Source organism: Vombatus ursinus, unplaced genomic scaffold (genome assembly GCF_900497805.2).
Source record: "Vombatus ursinus unplaced genomic scaffold, bare-nosed wombat genome assembly UNPS02006779.1, whole genome shotgun sequence".
In the NCBI taxonomy this organism is placed as follows: Eukaryota; Metazoa; Chordata; class Mammalia; order Diprotodontia; family Vombatidae; genus Vombatus; species Vombatus ursinus.
In genome coordinates, this window is record NW_020946557.1 from 19,997,399 (window position 1) to 20,018,745 (window position 21,347).

Here is a 21,347-nt window from a genome sequence, read left to right on the forward strand (position 1 = left end):
TGGGTTTTTTTGTTTGTTTGTTTTTTTGGGGGGGCAATTGGGATTAAGTGACTTGCCCAGGGTCACACAGTTAGTTAAGTGTCAAGTGTTTGGTCTGAGGCCAGATGTGAACTCAGGTCTTCCTGACTTCAGGGCCAGTGCTCTGTCCACTGAGGCACCTAGCTGCCCCAAGGAACTCACATGTCAATGGGTAAGACAGCATGCAAACAACTCTGTACCTCCAAGATATATACAACATAAATGAGAGGGAATCTCAGGGCAAAGGCACTAGTATTAAGGAGGACTGGGGAAAAAAGGCTTCTTGTAGGTTAGATTTTACTTTGAGACTTGATGCTATATCACTAATAAGGTTTATCACTAAGAGATGTCACAAAGAGGATTCCTGTTCAGGTATAGGCTACATTAGATAGACTTTGATGTATCTTTCACCTCTAAGCTTCTGTGTTCACAGGTATCAACTTCTTTTTCTAGATGTGTATTTTGAAACTATAATGGCAAGCAGGACCCAAAGACCCAAACTGGAGTCCAAGTTACTCAAGTAATTTTAGTAATTAGTATTATTTTTAGTATTTGACCGATTTCAGACATCTACATTGCTTTAGATTCATGAGCAATCTGTTTCAGCCTTCAGTGTCTTTTTCAGCATTTTGGGGGGAGGGGGCAGGGAATGTGTCTTTCTTTACATTCCTAGTACCTGGAATAGTGACTGGCACATAGTGGTAGGTGCTTAATAAAATATTTATTGACTTGATTTGTTAATGACATTAATATTTTAATCTTTTCTGTGGTACATGGCACACTTGTATCCTGGCTTCCTTTGCCATGTTCTCCATAGCTAACTCATCGGCCTGCATGTGCTAAAAATAATAATAATGATGATGATAACTTTAAAATTTACTCTTAGGTTTTTACCTCGTATTCCTCTTTGAATCCATAGCTGTCTGATGTCTTCATGAGATTAATATGCTGTAATAAGTCTGCCACCCTGATGGCTGGGTGCAACTGTCCAGTCTGGTATGGCGACTCGGTTCCCTCACAAAGGTAGCGAGGTACATCAAGGAGACGACTGGACTCTGCTGGAGCACTGTGGTTCTCATCTAGCATTTTCAAAATGCAGAGAATTTAAAGAGAAAACATAATTTAGCAAACATTAAAAAGTGTGAATCCTGGACCCTTTAGATCCCATAAGGAAATAATTATTAAATAACAGAGGAGTTGGGTATTAGCTCCACAAAGAAAAAACTCTAGGACTTTTCTTTAGCTCCAGGTATGAAGCAAAAGTGTATTAATGCAGGAGTCAGTAAGGTATCAGTACTGTCAAGTACAAGAGGACATTGGATCTACTTAAAAATTATGAAAATTAAGACTTGCCTAAATTCTTACTCATTTTTCCTCTTCTATGAAGTCATACAAATATTGGTCATGACTAAGCTCAGCCTTTTCTTTCCGCCACCTAGGCAGGTGGCCAGTTTCTATTCAGTACTTTCTCGAAGGCACCCAGTCCTTACAGCTTCATTTTACTCCTTACAAAACTCATACCCCCCAGCCTGAAACCTATCTGTTTCATCATACACATAGGGTCCCAAGACCTGAGCTAAGTTACCAGAATACTAACTTACACTATTGGAGGGAGAAGGCAGGAGGGACCATTCCTATATAATATGCACATTTTAACTGGTCTTTTGGAGATAAGACTTCAGTCTTTTCTGGAAATATGGTTTTCCATGGAGCATTTTCTTTGCTATTTTGCTAATGTAGACATAAATATGATTCAATTGCATCAAAGTATTATAATTAATCCAAATGATTTAAAAGAATAAATACCAGTGCACTTTGCTCCCTCAAAACTTAAAATCAAAACCCATTTTGACTGTGCAAAATCCCTTAACATATAGTTTAAGCCAGTTGCAGCTTTTTGACTGAGTCCAAACTTTACAGAACAAATCCTTTTGTTAAGGGGATTTGTTCTGTGAAGTTTGGATTCAGTCAAAGGGCCACACTCAAGGACCGAGAGGGCCACTTGTGGCCTCTAGGCCGCAAGTTCCCCACCTCTGCTTTAGGCCAAAGGGGAATGAGCAATAACTTAAAAGTTCACATAATTTCAAAAGGGTAAAATGGGGAAAAAAAAAAAGAAGTTGGAATGGAGTAGGCACATATAAATATTGTGTTTGCTGCTGTTGAACAACTGAATATTTCTGATTTTTAAACAGCCCCATAAGTAACCCAGCACGTAATGCCCCTATATTGCCTATCCTACTTATGACTCTATCCAAATAGGAAATAGACCAGGTTGTTTCTTTTGTACAAATCTTGACTAATGAACTATAAAAAGCTGTACCAAAGATCCCTAAAACTGCCACACATGAATTCTTAATCTCAATACATTCACACTTCAATTAACCATGTAATAATATGATTGACATGTACCAATCATTTTCTTGTTACCCATACTTAAGGATATTCATTTTAAATATTCTCATGTTTTACATAGGCTTTCTACACTGTTTTCCAATATACTTACCAGTAATAGGGACTTTAACCCAATGAGGCAGTAAAACACACACAAAAACACAAAAATAATAATCAATATTAAAAATCCCATGTTGAATCATTAAATCATTATCAATCTTAAGAAATATTTGAAATATTCCTAACACGGTTTTTAAAATACAAAATTAAACATAATGCAACCCCCGCACCTCCCTCCAAAAAAAAAAAAAAACCAAGCCAAACAAACCCATACATCCACAAACTTCCAGGTTTCTAATGATGAAGAAAATGAAATAAAATTTGCACATCTTTCAAAATTAATTGAAGTTTTAAAAGTCACTATTTTTAAAACTATTTTCAACTATCATGTCTTTTGAAAATAAATGAAAATACATCCATGCAGTAATTGCTAATATTCTCAGTCCTGTAGGATCAGCTCTGCACTAATTTTGCTTAAGTCTATTCCTTAGGTGGCAATTTGATATACAAAATAATACTCTTATAACACTGATAAATCAGGTAACTAAGGTTATAGAAAGATATTTACTCACAGAGTTTTATTTCCTAATTTCACAACTATGCAAGTCTTTATTTAACCTCCTTGCTACTAGCAATTACAGATCTGTTACTTAGGGACAGTAGGCAGAAGCAGGACATGTCCTGATGATATATGGTTAAGCACCCAGAATTCCCTAGTATAGCTTCTCTTGACCTTTCTGCTAAAAATGTCACCCTCATTTCTTTTATCTTTGTGATAATCATGATCATCATCACAGAAGTCAATGGGCAAAAAGGGCAGAAATATGCAGATTTCTGCCTATCAACCACTTGGTTAGAATATATCTATTCTGTATATAGAGGAATAACTACATAAGACTTTCTGTGTTGGAGTATGGAAAAAAAAACCCAAAACTTTTTCCTTGACCAAATTCAAGTTCAATTCAAAAGAACAAAGAGCTATTATGTGACTACTTTAGGCAAGGCATAGTGTTAGGCACTGAATTAGTGCCTTTTATTCTTAACATGATTACACAGTATATATGCAGACAGTTAAAAAAAATGCTTAAACTAATACCAGATTATGGGTTCACAGGAATCTCCTGAAATCATAAGAGGACAAAGTTTTTTGATTCCATTTAACTTCTCACTATTAAAATAATATTTCTTGGATCTTTAAAGAGGGAAAAAAATTAAGCAAAGCATCTGTTCAAAACTGCTTGAATGAAACGACTGCATGCCATTTAAAGGTCATCTAAAATTGTAATTATCACATGTAAAAATTCACAAATTTTTATTAACCTCATTTGTTTTCTTTTGATATGCATATCCCTCTTAAAATAAATTCCCCTAGTCATACTGTTTAATCATAATTTTTTACTTCAGGTATTTTAAAATAGAATTGAGAAAATCTCATATAGTTTAGATTAAGCTTTATAATCAAGTTAATCTCAAAACCAGGTGGTTTAGTTGCTGGTGGTGGTTTGTTTTAAGTAAAAACATGTCTTTGACCTCAAGGATGACTTAATTTGGATTAATTCTAAAGGTTTGGTGATCTAAATGTAACATGTATTAAGGGCAGTTCATTTAGTTCCAGTTCAGCTGAAACTCTGAATTAAAGAATGTACTGTTTTAAATGTGGCACGTACTCTAATTTTATTGCCATCTGAGTTCATAAACTAAGTAGTGAGTTGACTCTCCCTGTACTGTCTGATAAGAATATGGCTATCTATCATCAGAAACAAGCTGCTCCAGGCGCTGCACTCAATTATTTTGTTGACAGACCTCACAACCATGCAAAGAAGCACAATCCATGCAGGAGTGGATGATAAGGGACTAGGTCCTCACCTAACACAGCAGTTGGCACAAGTGGATCATTGGGCACTGCAGGGAAACAAAGCTCATGAAAAAATATATTACCCTTAATTTCTGTTTTTTTATCCCTTGTTCTTCCTTCTTTTTTCCCTCCCTCCCTCTTTGTCTCTTTTTTTTCTTTTAAAAGGATTGTGCTCAAAAGAAAAGCTCAATTAAACCTCTCTTAATTAATATGGGCTATAAATTTAAAATTCAGATTTCCAGCTTGGGCATTTCCTAGTGCAAGGAAAGGGGTATTGGTTATTACTGTTCATTGTACTGGTCACTTGGAAAAACAAAACTATGACTGCTAATTAAAGGCCAGGAAGCTGCAAATTACCATCATAAGGATACTTTTATTTGCTAAAGAAACTGGGGATTTTGTACACATCTAGTCCATAGTATTTTCAGAAATTACTCTCTCCTTCTGACTGAGAATCAGTAAGTTATGGAGGAAAGAATGCTGGATTGGCAATCTGATCAACTAGGTTTGAATCTAGTTCTGTAACTTATCTCTATGACCTTGAATAAGTATCAACCAACTTGGACCATTTGTATAATGAGAGGGGTTAGACCAGATGTCCTTTATGGTTCATTGTCATTCTAAATTTCGGATCCTATGATGAAGAAAAAAAAAATTGTTTAAACTGTGACATAGTGGTATTCCATTAAACCCCTTCCCTAAACTTATAATTGGTCATCTTCTTCTGTTGCCACTGACCTCTCAAGCTGGGCAGCAAGGCATGAGTATTTACATTAGATATCAACTAGATGTTGGCAATGTGCCACTTCCAACCCTTTATCAAGCTTTAAAGACTTGGGGGGGAAGAAGGAGGCTTAAATTGATCAAAGAGTAATAAAATGGTGGAGAAAATGATCTGCCTATCATTTCAACAAAACTAATTTTCAACAATAATAGCATTTCCTTTTTTCCTTTATTCTCACAATATGGTGAAGAGCTAAAGCAAAATGGATCAAAATGGCACTCTTAAATTTAACTTTAAGTTCTGAAATGAATCACGTAATACTTTTAAGTAATAATTCAGAGTAGGCGAACATGAGGGAATACAGCAGGGCACAAAGAGGTAAAGTCAGAACTGAAAAAATTCTGCACACTAAACATTTCAGAAGTAATCTTCCTCCCTCTGAAAGATACAAAGACAAACCTTACAAATGCTTTATGCTCACAAAGCTACTCATACATCATCCTACAAAAGCCAAGATAAGAAAATTTTACAGTTTCTTTTCTCATAAAGGCCACAAATTCATAGGTAGCGTGAAGAACAAGAGTTTAAACAACAAACTTCCAAGCTGACTATACCTTTGAACATCATGCCACATATTAAAGGTGAAATATCTGTACTAATCTGGCTATTTAACTTTCCATTTCTGTGTTTTTCCATAGATCCTTGGCAGGAAGGTGTAAAGAAGAATTTACAGGGGTGGTGATCCCTACATTGAGTCATAAATTTCCCCTTCAACATATGAAAGCATTCAGATCTTTGCAAACGGAATTACAAATGGTTAAATGTGACAACTGTGTTTTGGCAGTTAAAACAAACCAAAAAACACTTCAGTCTGTCTACATAATTAAAACTGTCCTCCGTAAGTTGGTAATTTGACCTGAAGGGTGCTTGCTTCCTCAGAAATAGTGCATCTTGAGGCTAAACCTTTCACTTTCGCAAGACTATGACATGAGAAATATTTTTAAATGCCTTCATCTCTTCCGATAAGAACTACTCTTAACCTAAGTATGCAGCACTCAGAGAGGTCAAAAACCACTTTAATAGCTTGGTAAAATTCTTACCCAGGTACTTACGTCTTGGGCTAAAGTTATGAGAATCCATGAATGTAATGGAAAGCGGGTCCTCTGCATGAAGAGTGCTCTGATCTGCATAGCTCCTATCCATGGCATTTACCATGTGTGTCATCTCCTGGCGGGTGTTCCCCATGGCATCCTTGCGTTTTTTAGCAAGCTTGCTGCCAAATCAACATATTAAAAGGAACATGTTAGTACACTATTTGAAGAGGAAACTAGCAATATGTAACTCAGGACAGCCTGGGAGCAAAGATGTAGAAGAAGCTTGTAGGATATAAGCACTAGTGGCAGGGGAAATTCCAAAAAAGAGGTTGAGATATGCACATTAATACTTCTTAGTTGCCACAAAAAAATATTCTATTTATGCTGTATTGAAATTTCAACATCCATGTCCTCAATGCCTTTAGCCTGTCATATTTTTTTTCTCTCTACCCACCCCGTTTATGTAATTATGGTGCTAAAGGGGATAACTATATTTTACTAAAAATAAGCATAGAAACTCATGAGACTTCTCAAGTTAAATTTAAGTTTTGCTGTTTTCCTGCTGGGTAGTTAATTTCTCTGGTCTACTTAAAGGTTTTCCTCTAGGGAAGAACTTAATGATTGCTTCTTCAGAATTATTTACTAAGAACACCCAAAAATATTCCCAGAATCACATTTGTTGCACTTTTCATACTATGTACTTCTATCTTCAGTTAAATGCATAAAGCTCAACAATTAAATGCTTAGCAACAATTTCTTTACTTTATCCACTAAATGGTCAAAAAATATTTAGGAGCAGTAATTACTCAGTGTAGCTTAAATGTGCACCAATTCTTAGGCTCAAAGACAATGTATACAAAAGTGCCTTCAAAAAGTCTAAGAGAATTCAATATATGTATGGCAAACTCAAAATTATCTACTATAATCTGAGTCCTAGAAATATTAAATGATATGCTCAAGGTCATAAAGGCAGTAAATGGTATAGCTGGGATTCAAATTAGGTACTATGATTTCCCAAACAGCAAACACACATGCTCCAGTATTGCATAATTAAAATTTCCCCTTCAAAAAACTATTGATGATTGAAATGCTGCAAGTGTTTAATTAGATTTAGAACTAGCAGCGTTAAAAATCTTTTGTATTTGGAAAGTGATACTTTTATTTTATGTGGCAAGTAAAACTACATAACTAGCTAACCTTGTGCAAAAGGCAAGAATATGAAAGAGCAGGGTCACCCTTCCCATCCTAATGATATGGGCATACCTAGACAAGGAAAGGAATCTTTTATATATTTTCTGAATCTTTCAGCTTTGTGTACCTGAAGTAAGTTCATCAGTAGCCTTGCCCATTTTACTATTCTGGTGGAAAGGATAAGAAGTACTTACTAGTTCTTTTTTTTTTTTTTTAAAGGCAATGGGGGTTAAGTGACTTGCCCAGGGTCACACAGCTAATAAGTGTCTGGGGCTAGATTTGAACTCAGGTCCTTCTGTGTCCAGAACTGGTGCTGTATCCACTGTGCCACCTTGCTGCCCCTACTTACTAGTTTTTTATGAAAGTTTTATGCAAACCATGCCGTGATAAAGATTTATTAAAAGGAGATCCAAAATACTCAAAACCACGGACAATTCAAATGTGACGGCAAAGGTAATCAAGGAGTCTGGTGCTAGGCAGCATTAGTCAGCAAAGATTTTGTTTTCTACTTCCTTTCTAATGCTAAGTATGATAATATCTGCAAACCGTAGGAGGCTGATATTTGATACTGTTATTTGTTGAATGAATGTTAAATGTCTAAAGATTATTACTGACATTCAGCACTCTGAGGAGCTCCACTAGCACATGATCCAAAGGGGATTGTATCTTCCCAAAGTTATAATACCAAACCCCAGAATTGAATCATACAGTGGCCACTGTCCAGAGCCCATGACAGTCACCACTTACTTTGGAGTTGTTAGCTGCCTCAATTACTTAAGGTACAAAAGAAACCTAAAAGTGCCACCAGAGAAGTTTCTCAATAAGATTACATTAGAATAAACTGCATATGGCTCTTGAGTGACAGAATAATTGAAGTTAGGTAACTCATGATTTAATGCAGTGTAATTTCCTACTCTCTGTTTTGGATAAAGGTATTATTAATATGATGAGAAATATTTTTTCTATTGTTATATCATATAATGGATCATGGTAGAAAGCTATTGCTTAGTCCTTTGGGCTAAATTTCATTGGCTGTAAATTAGAAAAGAGGCAGAGGTGCAAGAACAGCAGATTAAAGATTGGTCCATCAAGGGAGGAGATGTATTACATTTTTTTTTAAACCTAGGCCAGAATAAAAAACCTTAGTAAAAACTTAAAACACCTCATGCATGTATTTCAACTCTTATTTGGCCATCTCTTTGCCTGAAAATTGGCACTTTATCAAATTTCCAATTTTGTAATTTTAGAAAAATAAACCTACTGATAAATGATTACATAAAATAGTCCACCGTGAATAATGACATATGCAAATAAATGGCAAAGAACATTAACTACGTCCTCTGAGACATTATTTATGGTGTATAGGGGAAGAATGAGTTGCCAAAAATGTATGTAGGCCTGAAATTTGAGGTACTTATTTTCAAGAAAGCAATAAAGACATGTTGAAGATGGCTGGTACTGAATAAATCGAGGGAGTAACACTAAAAGATGAAACTTCGCTTGAACATATGGATGATTTATTTGCATTTCTCTATTGATGAATAATGAGAAATGATTGTGTCAATGGGTGACAGTTGAAAAAAATTTTATGGCACAGATTAACACTGATATTTTAGATTCACAAATCTGGATTACTTCACAAGCTACATGTGTCCCCATAACTTTGTTCTTACACCTTGTTCCCCACAACAACCCTGTGAGGTAGGTTTTTATTCACCTTATCTTGCAGTTGGAAAAAAAAAATGGCACCGAATTTAAGCATTTTTGTCTAGAAACCAATTCCTAAAGGTACCTTTGATGACAGCTTGCTATTACATCATACTCCAGTTTTCTTTCATTCTCTTTTCTAATTCAATCCCACGGTTTCCAAAATGTCCTCTCTGATTCATATTTGATTTGCAAGTTTTGTGCTCTCCTCTGTATATTTTCAGTGGATTTAAATTTTCACTATGTCACCCTTTGGCTAAATTGGGGGAAGAAGGATGTCTGCATCTGTGCTTTCTTCAGTATTGGCCACTCGATCCGTGCAAACACTCTCCATCAATGATGATCAGCAATTTGCCTATAACTTATAGCAGTGGAGAGTTACTTGGGTCACTGTGAAATTGACCGACTGGCTCATTCATGGTCACAGAGTCAGTACTTGAACCCAGGTGTTCCTGACTCTAAGAGCACTCCTCTGATTTAATGTAATTTGAAAATGACAAAAAAGAATCTATAACTCAATTACATTATGCAACATTTGTAGCAGAGTTCTATGACAAAGCAGTCTAGTTATGATAAATGTCAATAGACTTTTAAAGTCTATTAGCATATTACCATAACTGTGGATAGTCAATAAAATTATAGTGTCAACTATGTTCTAAATGTATCTAAAATTTATAATTGGTTAATGTTAAGCATATTGATATTCTTATATCTAAATACTCATTAATCCCTTATATGTCCAATACTTTCTTGCCCTTAGAAGACTCTCCATATAATTTGAACTTCTGGACAGTTAAGCAATTCGTTAGGCAAGTACTTAAGGTGGACAAAAGTACAAATGACTTTTATTATCAAGCACAGCATTCAAAAGCATAAACCTATGCAGGTGTGTGTATTAGTGGGAAAAAATGTTCTGTAGCAGTATTAAATGGTTAGCTTTGTGAACCATTATTTAACAAAAGAAATATCATTCAAAGAAATATCATTCATCACAATAAACTAGAAGCTAGTTCAGTTTATGAAAGATTGCTTTAACCTCTTTTCAACGAAGTCAAATTATTAGTCTCCTAACTTTTTGATATATCGCTATCTGAGTTGGTCTATGCAATGCAGCACTGCGTTAATAGTAGCAGTCCCAAGGAATAGGCTCTAAGGGATTATGGTTGCCTTTCCAGAGGTCATGGTAAGGAAAATAGTCCACAAAAATTTTCCTCAATTGCTCATCTTGGAAAGTCAGTCTACGGTGGTAAAGTAAAGGCCAGGCCTGCTTTGAAGCAATCAAACCCCACATAACTGCCCTAAGTTTTCAGGAAACCCTTCCATCCAAAGATGACCCAGGCACGTCTGTGAACTTTCTATGGCCTCAGGTCCCATACCTGGATTTAGAAAAAACCTAACTGGCTTTACATGACAGATAAGTATAGTGCTCCATGCTGTTATTAAAAGCTATTCATACCAAGGCATTTGGTCCTTGGTTATATACTAGCCCCACCCAAAATTCACTTTAATTTATAATGAATCAATTCATCCTACCCAAGGCCCCAACACCTCACTACATTTTGTTGGTTATTACAGTACTATAATTCTGCACACTCTACATGTATATTCTGACTGATTTTGGGCCTAGACCAGATGATACTTTAATAACAACACACTTTCACCTCCCTAAGTTACAGGAAATCAATTTAGATGTTCCTATGTTAGATTTAATTGATAGCATGTAGGTTTCCTGAAGAATCAGATATGATGATTTCATTTTTTAACCTGAAAGTACTAGACAAATATAGGAATTAATGTCTCATAACCATATTCTCCACTTAATCTGGTAAGTTGAGCTATGATGTTCTGAGGCTAAGATGTAGGTCTGGTTTAGTGAATTGTCTAAAGCTATTCATGGAAAATAGTAAATAAATATTGAAAGAAGCTCAACATATGGTAATACAATATCCCTTTAAAAAAAATACTAACAGAGTCCAGAAATTCAAAGGAAGGAAGAGATAAGCTTTCTGATTTTAGAGTCCAAGAAAAGAGATCACTGTTTGAAACTTTACCAGAATTATAAAGCCCTTTCTTCATTTTTTTGAAAAGGGATACTGCATCTTACACACATAAAGAAGTACGTCACCCATTTTCTACTTACAGGTAGTAGGAGTAAGAATAGTAGCTCCTCCTGGCAAGCAAATCACAGACAGTGGAAAAAGAGAAGCAATGGTGAATGAAAAGCGTGACTCTGTCACATTCAATAAAGCAGAAAAATGTGCGTTAAAAAAACAAAATAAAACCAAACTCATGTTTCTTCAGTTAGCTGTTCTGCTTGCTTCATGCATTGATTAGACTCCCTTTGCCATGCAATTCAACACACACAAGCAATACAAAAATGAATTCTGAAAAGAGATCATTTGAGAAAGTAACATGCTGATATTTTATTTATTGCCCCCCCATGGAAGAATTAAATGGATTATGTCTTTTCAACATGCAGTTAAGCACAATATGATTCATTACCATCTAGATGTCATGACAAATGGAACAGCTGTGTATAGAACTTGTGCACTACATAGGCTTTTTACTTTTTAGTTACAAAACCTAAACATCTGAAATGTTTATTTTGTACACAGAATGACGCCTAACATTTACAGAAAAAGGTTTTTTTTAATCCCAATGGTACACAGGTGTATACATATGTTATGTGAACATACATATGCACATATATGTGTACATATAAACCATACACTATATATACACACACACATCCACAAACATTTTTAGAGTAGATGCATGTGAACACATTCACACACACAAATGTTTACTGTATTGAAACATAATTTTAACATTTTGGTGTTTGGAAATGTTAATGTATTCATGCTGAGCATTTTAAAATATCATATATATATATGTGTGTATATATATATATATATATATATATATATAGAAATATATGAACCAATGAAGAAATGGCATAAGTCTGGAAATATTTCAATGGCGATTAAATTAAAAAATGACACTGCTTTTTGAAAGATGCAATATCCCTTTCCTTAGTCTAACCACTTACTTTACATAACTCCAGTTGGTACTTTTATTTAACTGAATTTCAACCCATTCTTTAACAAAACAATCCAAAATACACAATCCCCCTTTCAATACATGAAATAAGGAAGAGAGAGCTGCTTACCCACTCATATTTTTCCCAGCAAGGGATAGTCATGTTTGAGAACACTGAGGATTCCATAACATTTCTTATGCTAGGAAACTAAATAGATCCCCTCTTTCATCGCTTTCTTTGTAATGAGCTCATGGTCAAAGGGATACTACATTATAAATTTACTAGCAACATATGCTGAAAATGATCAGAATTTTTTTAAACATCCAATTTCCTTAGAAAAATGTATGATTCCATGTGTGTATGTATACATGTATGGAAGTCATGTTTAGAGCTGTTTTTAAATTGCCCAAAGCAAATCAGGGCTTAGCTAATCTTGACATATATCATTCCATGTTCCAAAGTTTTTATATAGTCATCATGAATATATCTAAAAGACCATTTAAAAAAAAACACACCTCAATTCTCTGGGTGTAGGGATGGAAGAAGGGAAAAGAAAGGTAAGCCCTATCCTCCATTCTACTGAATAGAAAAGCAAATAAACTATAATCATGAAAAATGGTCAAGCATTAGAGACTCATTAAAGAGGCTGACTTTTCCCACCTATTTTAAATGTGGACTAGAAAGGAGTTCACTGGTGGTCTGTGTCTTGAGGTAATTGGCAACTGACAAAATGTTATGCCTGGCACATCATTGCCATGAGAGATGAGAGCGTTTCCCACAAGGAAATGTTGTTGCTACTGTTGCTGAAAACGTATAGTGACAGCATTAACTTACTATTCTAAGAAATTTTTATTTCAAAAACATTTTTCTTCCTTAAGAGAGAGGGCCCAGGATAAGGAAGGCTGTCAATATAATACTTAAAGGAATATTAAGTGTTTTCAAATTCCACAAAACAGCTTAGTTTAGCTAAGTCTGTCCCAGCTGGAAATGACTAATGATATGTAATTGGAAGCCACTCCAATATGCTCCTCTATCAGACATAAGGTGAATGAATCTTAATGGTGAAGCAAGGTTGTAGTTAAGTTGTGTGCTAGCAACTGTTAGCCTGAACTAGAAACAGCATGATAGCAGAAGGTTGTAGTTGAAAATCTGATTGACCTTCATTTCCAAATTTGTCACTAAGAGACTAGCCGATCTTGCTTCTTGCTTCACGTAGAATGCAATTCTCAAATACAAAGGTAGACAACAGAAAAAAGGGAGAGCACTATCGGAGAAAGCACATATGTAGCTAACTAACACAAAACACTATAAGCATACCTAATGTTTCTAATGCAGACGCTTCTTCTCCAAGTTATATATCTCCATGGTGTCATTGTAAAGAGGCAATAAATTAAAAAAACTAATGGAACCGTCAAAAACATGTAGCATGACTCTTAGCTACAACTTCAATGTTTTATTTCACTTATTTAATAATAAAAATACACTATGTTTCAAGTGAACATATGCAACATTTACAAGTAGTAGATTTTTCCACTGAAAGATCCATAAATCAGAAAACACTGCTGCACACAAACACTTTTAAGACAGACAGCTGTGCTTTTTGGAAGACAAACTGGTTGGTGCAGCACATCCCAAATATACAGACTTGGAGACATGGTGGTAGAGATTAATAAGTTCATCAGCTATATTAATTATGAGGATAGTATTGCTTTGAGGTACTGGTAAAATGATTATGGAATTTGACAACAGATTAACAATTTTTAACCATGAAAAAGTGTGCATACTGATATAGATACTTAAAAAGCAGCATTCTTTAAGTTAATTTCCTAAACAGTTCTTTAAATTTCAACATCTTTTTATAACTCCAGAAGATGGCGATATTGGTTGATGTCTTACACAGTCTTGAATGTTGAGAAAAATAGTAATCAAAAAAAGGCCCTGACTTTCATTTTTTAATAGTGAGGTTCATACACAGTGAAGACATATACAGAATTGACTACATAATCTCCAAATTTTCTCTAATCTAGATTTTTAGCCAAGGTGAACATATAAAATGCAGTTGGTAAAATATGACAGGGAATAGCTGAAAGCATCAAGAGCTTTAAACTAATACACTAGAAAGTAAACTAAATAAATACACTCTGGATAACATATACACTGATGACCTAAACATTTTTTGCATTTCAACAACTTGGACACTTAATTTAATTTGGAAAATTCAAAAGATAGCAGAGAACACAAGCATCCAACAATGAACTGCAAAGAATTAGCAACTTTAAAATATGAGAAATAAACTAAAGAGTTCAAGATACTTTGAAAAACTTAGCTATTCTTCTTGATGATGGCCCTAAACTGAAATATCCTGTGGGGGAAAATGCGTGGGGATTATTGACATACATGGTAAGGAAGTGGGACAAGACACCATAAAAAGGTCTTACCTCTTTTTGACAATTAATATGACAACTAGGAGGAGTAGGATGAATACCAAAATCCCGGCACTAATTCCTGCTATTTTCACTACTCGATCTGTCTGCTTGGCTGGATCAGGAATCACCTCTGGTTCTTCTGTTGCTGCTGCTAAATAAATATTTTTTTTTTAAAAAAAAGAAGTTACTGGAAGCACGAAATTATTACAGAAGTAAAAATCAAACTCAGAAACAATTTCCCCTCCCCAAAACAAATCTATTTTGTTTACAAAAAAATAAACATGAGAAATATAACCATGAATGAGCTTACTGAGCTGGAGGATTCAGGTTATACATAAGGGGCAACCATTCTAACAGGGATGATGTTAAATATCAGAAAGGCTTGCCAGGTGAGGTGATAGAATCTCCTCCTCTAAATATCCCTAAAAAACAATGATATTCTTGCATCTGAAGCTGTGATGTAATGTACTGCCTGATCACAGAGGGACATGTAAAGCGATTGATTGACAATTAAATGGCTTAAAGAGATAGGGTAAAGAGTTGGGTGGACAGAAGGAACATAAAGGAAAATGAGGAAGGATGTTAAATATTATCTTAACAGGCTAATAACAGGAAATAAGGCTATAAAATAGAACTTTGAGAAAGCAGAGGCTTTAGGTATTTGGGTGGGGGGGGGCTTTTTCTTTAAAAAAAAAAAGATTGGCTTGATAAGTTGAGAAAATCCAGTGCACCTTGTGCTGGAATAAAGAAAAGCAAAACAGAATGGGGAAAACAAAAGATATACTCAAATTTAACTAAAACCTACCATCATCACACCCACCCAATTTAAACCAACTTTGGACCTCAATAGTTACTGCAAACATCCTGTTTTGGTTTAACTGGGAACAAGCTCAAATGATACTTTTTTTTTTTTTTTAAAGAAAGTGTGCTTAAAATAAATCTAAAAAAAAGGAAGAGCAGAAATGAAACATATTGAATCCTAGCCCTGGTTATTTCAGTCCGTAAGTAGGAGGATATTACCAGTAGTGACTGTGTGTAAATGTGATCTGAAAGAACCAATGAGAAACCAACCGCCCTTTTCACATGAATAAGTGTGAAATGGTTTTATTTTTGTGGCTTCAGCCACTTGACCTCAAGCATTTCCTTAAGATGAAGTATTGATCATGTTTACTAGTATGAAATCTTTAGCTCTTGTCAGAGTGCCCCAATGGAAAGACTACAAACCTAAGAGTCAACAAACCTCAGTCCTAGGCTCGTTTTGCCACTAACAACTTAAATGACCCTTTCTGAGTCTTGATTTCCTCACCTTTAAAAGACTCTTTAGGTCTCATAGTTACAGTAAAATTGTTGAGGGAAGAGCCTAGGTCTTATATATCCTGATATCCCTCTCAGAAATGTGCTCAGTGCCTTGTTGTTCAGTGCAATTGCTTAATAAATACTAGTTGAAGAATTTGTTGAGTTTCCCAGAACTTCATACTTCTGCCACACAGAAGATATTTACACACACACACAGACACACACACACACACACACACACTCCTTTATTTAAGAGCAATTCATCTTCTGAAAAAAATTTAGGTGGCTAATAAAAATAATAAAATTAAATAATAAAACAGAGCAATTAATTTTTTTTAATTAAGAAAAGGAGAGAAGCTCAGATGAGTTAGTTTTTGTAGTTAAACCTGAATTAAACTCCTCCTTAGATTATATTAACTTCTCAACAACTATAGAAAAGGGGAAACTGTCCCAGAATAGCCTAAAATTCTAACATTGCCTCATTTAATTAACAAATTAATCAAATTAATTAAAATCAATTAATTAAAAACTTTTTTTTTTCCTTTTAAGTTTCCTATTAGCTATTTTCCCCTCTCCTCTAACACCTTGGAAACATAGCCAATCTGGTTTTCTAGGTCTCTGATTGTCTTCTTGACAAAAACAGCCATTAGCATTCTACTCCTGTGTAAGGCACTTAATACTTTACTTAATACTTCCAGTTTACCCAAGCCCAAGGAAAAGATAACACCTCTTAGCATAAATATCCAAGGCACATCACATTTCAATACATACATTATAATTCAATTCAAGGTGACATTTAGTAACCAGAATCATAGCAACTCAGAGTTGGAAGAGATCTGAGAGATCACACCGAGTTCAATTCTCTCTTCAATGCACGCATCAATATTTCTACAACATTTCAAGCAAGCAATTGCCAGTCTGTTTGAAAACCTTCAGTATTTGGAAACTCATTTATCATTAGTCCATCTAATTCCTTTTTGGACAGTATTGGTTAAGAAGTTTTTCTATATAACATGCCAAACTCTTTTAACTTTCACTCAATATTTCTAGTTCTTTCCTCTTCAGAAGAGTGTAGCATAGTGTCAAAAATACTGAATGTGAAGTCAAGAGACCTGAGTTTGAATCTTAGCTCATGTTACTGTTGTAAAGTCGTTTCAGTCATGTCCAACTTTTCATGACCCCGTTTGGGGTTTTGTTGGCAAAGATACTGGAGTGGCTTGCCATGTCCTTCTCCAGCTCATTATACAGATGAGGAAACTGAGGCAAATAGTGTTAAGTCATTTGCCCAGAGTCACACTGCTGGTAAGTGTCTGAGCCTGGTTTTGAACTCAGGTCTTCCTGACTTCTGGCCCAGCACTCTGTCCACTGTGCCACGTAGGTGCTAGTCTTAGTTCAGGCACTTAATAATTAAAATTCTATCTTTCTCAGTAATATTCAGAGCAAGAGCAGCTAGGTGATGCAGTGGCTAGAGCAAAGGCCCTGCAGTCAGGAGGACCTGAAATCAAATCCGGCCTTAGACACTTGACGCTAGCTGTTGTGACCCTGGGCAAGTCACTTAACCCCATTGCATAGTAAAAAACAAAAACAAAAACAAAAAAATAAAAAAGTAATATTCAGAGTAAGTCTTGCATTTTAGTATTATACATTTGGGAGGTAATAGGTGTGGTTTTTTTCTCTTTTTTTGGTCATAGGGAGCTCCTTTGAGAAATTATATATTTCTGATGGTTAAAAAAAAGTTGGTTTTTTTTTTTGGCTACTCCTGTACCAGTCTGATACAGACTAATGTTAATTTATGAGTTTACAAAAACAAGGTGTTTAATATGAAGCAATCTTACATATTATAAAATCTGAATAAATGATGTGCACCTATACATTATGATTTTGGGGACATGTAACAACTATAAAATAGGTAATCAATAAACCATATTGGCATGAGGTAATGGTAAATTATTTAAAATTCAGCAGAAGAAGCATACACTTTGAGAATCTTGTTCAACATATTTAATATGCATATATTTCCTAAGCAAAGAAAACATAATTAAGGGTGAAAATATGAACCTGGGCAGTAACACCCTATAGAGATTGGGTTAGGGGACAAGACTGTGATTTTTCTTGCCACAGGGAAATCTTCATGGATAAAGAAAGTCCAGCTGCCAATTCAAGTAGGCACCTTTTCTTGGCATTCCTGAAGCACCAAGAGATTAAGTGTCTTCCTCAAGGTCACATAACAAGTATCTACTGGAAGCAGGACTTGAACCCAAGTTTTCTTGACTTAGAAGCCAGTTCTCTCTATCCACTAGGCCACACTGTTGCTCTGCAGCTGTCTGATTAATACTGCTTTCAAAAGTGTGACTATCAGATAATGATGGTGTTATCCATAAGAAGGGTGTAAGGGTGTATGTGTGTATGTGTGTATGTGTGTGTGTGTGTGTGTGTGTGTGTGTGTGTGTGTGTGTGTGAAAAACAGTTAAAGCCAAGTCTGAATTTCATTTAAGGTCTAATGTTAAGAAAAATAAGCAGCAGATTAATATTACTGTGCATTGACTTAACTTTCTATTACAAGACAGCTTTGTCACATTTAGACTTCTGTCTGCAATTCGACTGTGTAACCTATTGAGTTCCTCCCTCTCTTTTTTGATCTTTCCTGAGTCTCCCCAGTGGTTAATACACTCATCCTTATTAAAACGATTTACTCTATGCTTTATTTACTTGTATTCATGTTATATCGCCTCCGCAGAATATAAACTCCTTGAGAGCAGGGGCTGTATTGCTTTTCATCTTTGCAATCTAAACTTTGGAATGGTTTACACATATTTGGTATGATGGGAACTCTAGTGTATGTGTATACCCCACCAGTTTGCTAATAAAGTGTCATCCCCATGGAGGATGCAAGGGAGTTGATCTTCAGAGAATCAGGAGGACTTAACAGCATGTCCAGGCATTCTGTAACTGGTTTCAGTTGGCCTACCTACACTTGATTGGAAGAAGCCTTTTTCCTTTTCTTTATGATGGGCTGAGTCAGTATTTAGACTAACACCTTGAGCCAGTGTGATCCAGGAGTCCAGAAATACAGGTCAAGTACTGCAGCCTGCCCAGCATTAACTCCCAGAGGAGTTTAGGTCCAGGACACCAGCCAACAGACACCAGCCAACAGAAACTGGTAGATGTGAACTTGGTAGAACCAAACACTCTATAAGAACTGAGCTAAGTTACAAGCCTAATCCCTAGCTCTTCCCTTAAGACAGGCAAGATTAGGGGGAAGTATCTTTATGTTTGTGCTATAGCCATGAAGTAAATAATTTGTTTATAAAAGCCAATTGATATTAAGTGACTAAAGGGAAATGAAGTGTTGGTCACTATTCCCTTAAAATGAAAGGAACACAGTTGTGGCTGACGGTAATAGAAAAGAGATACCTCAAACCTCTCAGGGGACCAAGAAACCTGAGGAGAAGAAGTCCAGGCCCTGAAAAAAGTGGGGCCAGAGTCAACCATGTTGCACAGGTGCTTAATAAATGATTGTTGAATCGACTCTTTCCACAAAGTACTTACCCTTTTCTTCTTAGGAGTTCAAATATTTGTTTATAAGGTCTTACATACTTAATATGCATTAGAGTTATTTGTGCAACATATACTCCTATTAGTGTATAAGCTCCATGGAGGCAGGAGCTAGATTTTATTTTCATTTTGGACCTTCCTGTACCTAACAAAGTGAGTACTCTGTGCACAAAAGTCACTTCAAAAGAGATTGGCTGAATTTAAGCTTAATTAGGCCATTTAACGGCCCACTGAAATGCAAAAATTTCATGTATAACTAATTCTTAATATCTGAACAACTCTCCTTGGTAATCATAGTGCAAACTTCTGTATTTGTTTTTATACTAATCAGTAATCATTTAATAAGACAAAAATTAAAGAGTCTCTGTGTTCAAATTCCATTGGGAATTTGCTCATTGGGAAAATGGTCATGTAGGCTATAGTGCTTGATTTGAGATTTGAAGAAAACTAGAACAATTTTAAGAAGCGGATATAAGGGAGGAGAGAATTCCTGGTCTAAAGGCAGCCTAGGCAAAACCTGAAAATAGGAGATGCAATGTCAAATGAGACCACAGCAAGGATCATGGAGCATATAGTAAAGTGGATAAATAAGTCTGGAGCCATGCTTTGAAAGGTTTTAAATGCCTAACAGAGAAGTTGGTATTTTGTCTTAGAGACAACAGGTAGCTATGGTAGCTTTTTGAGCAGGGAAGTGACATGTAAGGCCTGTGCTGAGCAAATATCACTTTAGAAGGGAAGTGGAAGATGGAATGAAAAGAGGAGAGACCTCAAGCTGAGCAATCATTTAGGAGGATATTGTAATAGTCCAAGCAAGAAGAGATGAGGCCTTGAGCTATGGTAGTGGTCATATTAGTAGAGAGAAGGTAGCAGATGTGAGAGATGTTGTGGCAACTGAATCCACAAGACTTGTGAATACTGGCTAAAGATCAGACAAAAATATTCCTGTAAAGTGTACCTAACACTTGAGGAACAAATTATAATTTTAGATCCTGACATATGTGTATACACGCCTTCCTTTGAGTCTTTGTCCTACTATAAATCCACTAAAGGGCTTAAATTTCTTCTTTACAACATGCCATTTGAATGCAGAAGACTTGTTAGTGGGGGCACAGGCAGTAAGAACAAATATGACTTTTCTGTTTTCCTGATCCAGATAACAAAGTTATTGGCACTGACTGCACTCCAGAGCCCCGTACATAATTTATGCACATGCACCAAGACAAATGCGGATCTCTCAGCTATGCTTTTCCTCGTGCTATAAATCTTTACCTCCTTATCATCCAAAGAGTATTCTCAGATTCCCCAGCTCTCCAGTTTTGCCAAGAGCCATCTAACTCTTTGGACAACGAGGAACATCTAAACCAGTAATATCACTTTTATTGAGCAAACTTCTGAAAGGTATTTTTACAAAAATATTTAAACTTACATCATAAATTTTACAATATATGGGCTTAGCTGTATGTTTAAAAATATAAATCTTAATTAATATGCCAAATGTTTTCTAAATTAATTTTATTTCTGGAAGAAATATAGTACAATTTCATAAAAATTAAACCAATATTCAGGAATGATTCATTGAGATTCTTGTATAAATAATGGAATAATCACTTATGAAATCACATCTTTTATTTTTCTATTGAAATCCTGTTTTAAGTTCCCACTGTGGCATAAATGTGGCCCGAGCAACTTAAAGGCTGACAAGTTAAAACATTGAATTGGAAAAGCTTTGCACGTGGGCCTGGCAATGGATTGCATTTTTTTACACAAAGATCAACCTAAGGGTGGGAAGATATCACTAGAAAGGGTGTCACCAACGTGTATGTATATGTACACACATGTCTATAGTATGTCTAACACATACATATGAGAAGCTCATGAAACCATCTATTTGAAGGGGTATCCATCTCAATTCAATTCAATTTAACAAGTATTTATTAAGCTGCTACAACATCCCAGAACCCTGAACCTGACAGCCTTGGAGGAATACCAC

At 35.5% G+C, this 21,347-nt stretch overlaps 1 protein-coding gene across 2 annotated transcripts in view; it reads right to left on the minus strand.

The window, feature by feature from the left end:
* Positions 1–21,347, minus strand: part of PTPRK (protein tyrosine phosphatase, receptor type K) — a 723,664-nt gene that overhangs the window by 51,047 nt on the left and 651,270 nt on the right. Inside the window, exons 14-16 of one of the 2 annotated variants that reach the window (XM_027848590.1) lie at positions 14,519–14,654; positions 6,161–6,321; positions 913–1,097 (exon numbers count right to left, since the gene is read on the minus strand). In XM_027848590.1, the coding sequence (XP_027704391.1) occupies positions 913–1,097; positions 6,161–6,321; positions 14,519–14,654 (482 nt within the window). Of the gene's footprint in view, positions 1–912; positions 1,098–6,160; positions 6,322–14,518; positions 14,658–21,347 lie in introns of both variants that reach the window. The other variant, XM_027848589.1, reaches the window with a different exon arrangement.